A 7,902-nucleotide genomic window follows, 5' to 3' on the forward strand; every position below is an offset into this window, starting at 1 on the left:
TGGCATTCCCTGTGGGTTCACAGGTCCACCAAGTCCTAAAAGATTCCCCAGTCCTGCTCCCTGAGTCGCAAGGAGTGCAGTCAAGGCCTGTCCCAAAGCAGGGGTCAATGCCGGAGGAACGGCTGGGTTGTAACCCACCGAAGGTCCCGAAGGTGCCATCAAATGACCTTGTCCTGCAACACTCCCCGCGCCAGAATACTTGGACTTTTTAGAAGGATGATGATGACCACCATACTGTTGATGTTGGTGATGATGCTGGTGTTGCTGTTGATAGAAACCTTTGCCTGGTTTTGGACCATCAATAGCCTTCTGGCAATGCAAAGTATGCCCTTCAAAGTTCTTGTGTGGCTCTTCAAGCGCTTGTTTTGCACTTTCGAGGCTCTTATACACAAAGAGTGCAAACCCCTTAGGTTTTCCCGTCTGCTTATCCAATCCCAGTGGCCCTTCCTCAATCTCCCCAAACTTCGAAAAGAAGTCTAGAAGCTTCTGAGGATCAATTTCGGCTGACACATTGCTCACGAATATCTTCCTCTGCGTGTACTCAGACACTGGAGGTGCAGTAGGTGGAGGGGCTGGGACTGGACCAGCAGAAGCCAGCTGACACGAGGTAATGCGATTCCCTATCTTCTTCTGAGGTTCCTTCAGAGCGTTCCGAGCCCCGCTCCTGTGTTTGAAGAGTATGAACCCGTATCCTTTGGACTTTCCAGAGACCTTATCTACCACAGCCTTGCAGTCCTCGATCTCACCGTACCTCCCATACTCACTGATTAGGGTTTCGGTGTTGGTGTCCCAACCTAGACCATGTACAAAGATCTTCCTGTGGGCAGGGTCCGCATCGGCAATCTTCTCGACACTTTCAATAAAACCAGGGTACTTAGAAACAGCCTCCTTCAGGAGTAAGACGAGTTGTTCCTTAGAGAACGGCTCAAGAAGCTTATCTACAGGCTCTTCCGCCAAACATTCTGTTTCCTGTCCGCCTCCACCGTTGGTTTCAACCTTAACTTCTTTTGCCTCGTTTCTGGTCGTTTCTTCCTCGTTTTCTTCTTCTTCGTCCTCATCAAAATCTTCCTCTCCTTGTTCATCGTCTTCTTTATTCTCCTCCAAATTCTGAAGTTGTTCATCTCCTTGCTCTTGCTCCTCCGCTGCAGCAGCAGCAGCAGCATCGTTGGTTTGATCCTCAACCTGTAGTTGTTCTGCCGTAGCTTGTGAAGCACGAGCTTTTCGCTTCTTGGCCATGGCGGATTTAGGGTTTCTTTCAGGTTTGGGATGGATGTAGGCTAGAGTTGTGAGGAAAATTGTATCTTTTTACCTTTTTTATGGCATGCAGTGTGTATAAATTTCGGGTTCCCCCCCCCCCCCAACGCACGTGCTTCACCACCGCTACCACACTAGAGGCTATTTGATAGTTGCTGAACGGTTTTGTGCAGAATGGTTAAGTGGTCAGAATGGTTAAGAGGGTCAGAATGGTTAAGTGCTGAATGAAATATAGTTGTTTGGTAAATGTTCTCTTAATGACAATAAATTATCATTTTAACCCTCTGTATGTTTTGGTCATGTTTTTGTATTGAACTAACAAATACCAAAAAAGAAATTAGGGTTTCACTCCCTCGATTTCAAAAAAGGGAAATGAAAACAGAGCAGTAGGAGTAGAGAGCAATTCCTGTTGGTTCCCATCTTCACGATTCCTTTGCTTTCCACCCACGAATGCTCACTCTCTTGTCTAATTCCTTAATCCATCCCCTTTTTCTGCCTCGATTTCCGGATTTCATGTGTGAAACGCACGCATATAATCCTAATTTGGATAAATTTATGGATCAGATAGATGATTCTCAAGTTATATAGCACTTGCGTCTGCTACTATACAAAGATCCCAGTTGTTGAAACCGTTTATTGATTCAATTTATGTCTAGGTTATGGAGATGGAGGAAGTTTCGAGATGTTGTAGTTGCTAGAACTGCAGCGGCGAGATTTTCTTCATCGAACACATCCAATCGTGGGGTTATGAAAGGGGTGTTAAACGCCGGAGTTCCTGGTCCGTACATTCGTCGGAGGTCGCAGATGGATCTCGTTTTTTCCGATAACCGACAATGGAAGACCGACAATGGAGGGGGGAAGACGGTGATGGAGGGGGGATGCGATGTGAAGAACGGAGGGTAGGGTTGAAAAATGAACATCTGAATGGTTTAGTGAAGCTCTAGGTGGTTAAGAGGTTAATATAACCATTAAGAGCTTGTTTTTTTTGAAAACACTCTTGACCTCTTACCGATTAAGAGGTTGGCTCTTAATATCACCATTAAGAGCCAAACAAACAGCCCCTAAATTACCAATACAGCCCCATCAATATCATTGGTTTTTTTGGATTTTGATAAAGATTTTTTTTGGAAGTAATAACGATTTATTTATAGCACTCGAATCAACGGATACACTCAAAAAATCAAGTCCTATTATAAAATAATTGTGTTATCGTCTAAAGAATATGATAATAAAGATAGAACTATTAGAGTTAGAATATAAGTAAAATATTTCGATGTTATCTACTTGTAATTCATCCTTATGAAAAGGTCCTATGATTAATGAGAAATATACATTCATTCCCTCCATTCTATTATTGTTTTCTTCATATTATTCTATAACATGTTATCAACACATTGCTCATTGTCTTTCTGCCACTTTATCAATTAATTCTTCTACGACTACTATAATTCAAGTAAGCATTTTTATATTGATGCAAGTTAGGATTCATAAACATAACACATTGATTGAGGTAACTTTAATTATTTAATTTACGTTTATTAATTATATGATAAATGAAATATGTGGCCTAATGTTTGAAGACACAACTTGTGAATCCATGATATGATATTGACTTTTTTTAATAAATGGTTGCTTATGCGGAAAAAAAATTAATTACAAGGTTTACTTTCTTTGAAAATTTTTGTGATTAATTTGTTGTCAATTTTTTTATTTATTTTTCTATTGTTGGTGATGGTATTCACCGCTCCATGTTTTAGGGGGCGTAAAAATCAAATTGAAGAACAAATTTTTTTATATGGGTTGATATTACTATTTAGTTGGTATATACATGATTGTATTATTATTAATATTATTATTATTAATATTATTATTATTAGCCAAGACAGGAATGAGACCATCGTAAAAGCTAGGGATATAATACAAAAATATTTCATTCTTACAATGAATACAAGATGATATTTATGGATATAAACATCCAGAATGTGGACCATTAAATTATTTTATGATTCTGGTTGACGCACTGACATGATGGACGCATGTCGCACTATTGTCAACACGAAACGCTGCATTCGAAAAATTCTAGCACAAATTACACGTTTGGGGGCTCACCATCCTGATTATCTTATCAAGTCTATAAGACTTGATAATGTTGAGAATTTACATTGCAAGCATTTGATGATTATTTCTTGCTCATTGGGATCGATGTAGAGCATCTCGTACCCCATGCGTATACACAAAATGGTCTTGCAGAAGCTACCATCAAAAGGATATATTTGGTAGCCAGGGCATTGGTTATACACACCAATTCACCCACTTTTGCATGGGGTTATGCAATATTACATGCAGCACTACTTATTCGCTTTAGACCCACTGCTAGCTAACCATTTTATGCGTACCAGTTGGTAACTAGACATGAGCCTAATATTTCACATTTACGCATATTTATTTGTGCAACATACATGCCAATTGCACCCCCACATCACACTAAAATGGGCCCTCATAGACGATTAAGTATATATATTGGATATGGATCCCCAACAATTATCCTCTATTCAGAACCCTTGACGGGTGATCTATTTACCGTAAGATTTGCGGATCGTCACTTTCATGAGACAGTCTTCCCATCATTAGGGGAAGATAGGAAAAAGGATTTTCGATGGGAACGAAAAGAAGTGTCATAATATATTCTCATTCTGTCTCATTTTGATCCTCAAACTTCATAATGTAAAGTTGAAGTCAAACGAATTAGACTCGGTACCTGATACGTTTTAGTGTTATTCAAAGAATGACAAGATCATATATACCATCTGTAAATATACCCGCAAGGTTAAAACTCCCCAAACAAGGACACAACACCGCTGGAAAGTGCGTTGCAATCACACACGGTGGAGGTGTGGTTGAGGTCGTGGCTCCCAAAAGGAAATAGGGGAAGCTACTTGGTTTGATGTATACTCGTCTAAAGGAAAAGAAGAGCAAGGCACAACCATTTATCGTCAATACATAAACCTTTACGAGATTGTCTCTGATTAAAATTATGTCTATGAATAATTACTGGAGGACACTTTGAAGTTAATATTGATTCTAGAGATCAAAGAAATCTCAAATGAATTATGAGAGTGCATATGAGTCGATGGACAGATCATACATACTCATTGATGATATATCATAATGTTGTGTTGATCATCTCTCTCATTGATTTGATGATAATCCATTTTACCTTTCGAAGTATTATGTTTCTGTCTTTTTAGTTCCAGTGATCATCACTGAGTCTGTTCAGTGATCGCTGAAACATGTATTGTAATCCAACAGTGACATCGATACTTCAAGAATACAAAATGTTGATCCCAGATCTCTCAATAACACTAATAATCTAGTTAAGAATAACCAAATTATAGTGTTTTAATGGAGAAAGTGATGAACACTCAAGAATGAATTATAAACAATAAAGAACAGTCTTGGCGTCAAATGTTTCACTTTATTGATAAGAAAAACGTAAAAAGAGAMRTTTARTRCAATAGGCCTAATCACCTATTTATACTAGAAAGCTAATTAGAAGATAACTATCTAACGAGACTTTTTAGCTAATCTTCTATTAACAGATAATGTTTATMTAAAYTRTTGATAAGCTTTAATATTAAGATAAACTTGAAGTGTAGCTGTCGACTTGTCATCTCCAGCTGTCTTCCATGGTATGATAAATCATCCTTATCTTTAAATTTTCATCGTATGCCTCTGGATGAATTGCTAAATAATTCTCTTAAGTGTTGTTGACCAGAGGGGCGATGAAGATGCTCTTTCCATCGCATCCCTGGTCGTCCATCGACCCTCTGGTTGTTCTCCAGACTTGGCCAATTCTGCCTTGATGTCTTCATCGGTCTTCTGGTTCTTCATCACTTATTGTTTTTCATTACTTTTTCACTTTATGAATTATGGGACTTAACACAAACTCACACCCAAGAACCTTCAGTGAATGTCGAAGACTGAAACTGAAGATTAGTGACTGGTGCATTCATGATCTGAAGCGGTATTCAGTGATTACAACCTGGTCAACATACGTGTGAAGACTGCACAAGCCTCAATGAATGCCGAAGAGACCTCCAACGTTATTCCAGCATTCAGCGATCAAATGAAGCTTGTCATGCATGATTGTTTTTGTCTTGTCCTTCCACACACAAAGTACAAACCCATACCCTTTCAAGAGTATAGTACTGTACGGAACCGACTAGTCGACTCTAGTGCCCACCAACTCCATCAAAGGATGTGAGAATCTTAAATCTTCAAATCAGATAAAGTTCAATCAAAGAATAGAAATTGAATTGAAGAGAGAATTTTTCACCAAAGATTTTGTATTCAATATCTTGAAGATTACAAAGTGATTACAAACTAATGAAGATTAAGACTTTTTTTTTCCTAAAATTACAAAGAAAATACTATTTATACTAAGAAAGCATTAAAGACAAAATTACAAAATGGAGAAACAGCTTAAATACAACAATAAGCGCAACTTTGAACCCAACATTCTCTCAATTTGGATTCAAGCTCGAGACATAGTAAATTTTGTTCTTCGAAACCCCAAATTCATCTCGCACCTTCTTAAGGCATTTCGATATTGCAATTTCTCATCAAGCAGTTCGAGAGCACTTATCAGTAAAAACCTTTCTCTTGGACTCAACCTTTCACGTCCAGTTGCTTTGTCATCAGAAGCTTTTCTTCGTTCAAGTCCCCTCCGCACTACCTTTATTGTATTGTCACAGTACTTGTTCAGTTCACTAAACCTCAGGAATCTCTCAGATCTATCAGCATTCTCATAGATGACACCAAATTCAAGATCTTTCAGTATCAGGAACAATGGGTAGCCTTCAATGTCTTCAAGTTCTTGGTTTGGTCTCTTCAAGTTAACAATCTTCTGATTGCTGTCGAACTCCAACTGGACATCGATAACCAAAGATAACTTGACGTGACATTTGAGATAACGCTTTATAGCTTAAAGGCCTAGAACCACTCCTTCCTTTCTAACTGTCTGATCTCGAATCTCGTGATAAAGATGCTCTAAATATTCGAGGAAAAGATTAGGAAAGTCAGCTTCACTGAATATCCAGACATGACTGTCTTGTCTCGTAATAGAGAACACTGGGTACCAGACTCTGACGAGTTTGTTGGCTTCAATATTCTTGATAGACACAATCTGATGCTTGGTTCGTACTTGACTGATTGGAAGGCGTTTGGATTTGAGGAATGCTTCTATTCAATGCGATATTCACGAGTTTCCTTGTGAATACTGAGAATCTTGTCTTCACTTAGTGCTTTCTGGTGACGAACGAAGACGGTAAAGTAAATGTCTTCAAGGTACGGTTCTCTAATTCGTGCTCTGTCGAACCCTAGAACGTTGGCTTGTATAGCGAACGGTACATAATTTTTCGTGAAAATCTTTGTAGGATCTTCTACCGCCCATGAAGTATCAGAAACACCTTCAGAATCTGCAGGAGGATGTTTAGGAGCAGGTTGATGTTCAGACTAAAAAGGAAATATCAGATCATCTTCGTCGATATCTGCTTCAAAATCAAAGAATATATCGTCTGAATCATCAATTGTTCAATGTCAGCTCTATAGTCCTGAACTCCACCCAGTTTCCTAGAAAACACTTCATTAAAACCCACATCAGCTGACAGATCTAGTAGCAACCTTGTTTCTACTGTGGAGACCGCCGACTTTGCAACCATTGGCTCGATCACTGAATCTGTAGCTTCAATCATCTCTCGGCCTGAAGTTCGTTCACTCAAACCAGCTTGAAACGGACTTTGAACTCTCTGCTCTTCAGAATCACTCTCTCCCGAAACACCTACAACACCCTTTGAGGACTCAACCAACCTCTGTTTCTTGTTCTCCCCCTCATGGTGATCAGGATCATCCTGATCATCATGCCTTCATTTGAGAGAGGTGGCTTGAGCACGACACGAGTTCTCCAAAGCTTATACCCATTTGCAGAGGATATCAATTGAATTCTACATATTAGATAGGGCTTTGGTATTTGAAGCAATTGTATAACTAAGTTTGGAAAAGTTAGAAACTACAATGCTCTAGAAAGAATTAAACTCTGTGGCCTTAACGGTAGGGGTTTCTTCAATCGAATTACGTAAAAGTCCAACTAAATCTACATCCGCCTGATCTGAAGATTGAGTAGATAGAAGTTTAGCATAAAGTAGTGATTTGAGCTCATCCACCGATTGATCTAACTCCCTCGGAGGTTCAGGGGCAGGCGGTGGCGACTGTGCAGAAACTTCTTCAACCATTGTTGCTTTCCTCTTCAACAACCTCTTCAAACTGATAATTTCTTTTGTAAACGCATCCTGAACAGCTTTAGGTTGTCGTCCAAGTATTTTCTTGACACAAAGTCGGGTAAACTAACACCTGGATCACTTAGATTACCAGTTGAATAAACTGTTGTGCCTACGTTCAGTGTTGGCAGAATGGTAGCACTGGTAGGACTTCCGACGGTCCTTGTGGAAAGTCAAAGTACTCCACTCTGGTCGTTCCAGCTTGTTCACGAAGAACAACAATTTGAGCAACAGATGCTCTTGACTCCTGTGTACCTAAAGTGTTTATGGGCTCTAGACTCGAGGTGCACACAAAAGAAGTCGTAGACTGGGG

The 7,902-nt window shown here is 39.3% G+C and overlaps 1 protein-coding gene across 1 annotated transcript in view; it reads right to left on the reverse strand.

Moving 5' to 3' along the window:
* Positions 1-1,265, reverse strand: part of LOC112499915 (UBP1-associated protein 2A-like) — a 3,132-nt gene extending 1,867 nt beyond the window's left edge. Inside the window, exon 1 of the mRNA XM_025103203.1 lies at positions 5-1,265. Within this exon, the coding sequence (XP_024958971.1) occupies positions 5-1,236 (1,232 nt within the window). The 5' untranslated portion in view covers positions 1,237-1,265. The remainder of the gene's footprint in view (positions 1-4) is intronic.
* Positions 1,266-7,902: the final 6,637 nt, after the last annotated feature.

Source organism: Cynara cardunculus (assembly GCF_001531365.2).
Source record: "Cynara cardunculus var. scolymus isolate 2C chromosome LG 1, CcrdV1, whole genome shotgun sequence".
Classification (NCBI taxonomy): Eukaryota; Viridiplantae; Streptophyta; class Magnoliopsida; order Asterales; family Asteraceae; genus Cynara; species Cynara cardunculus.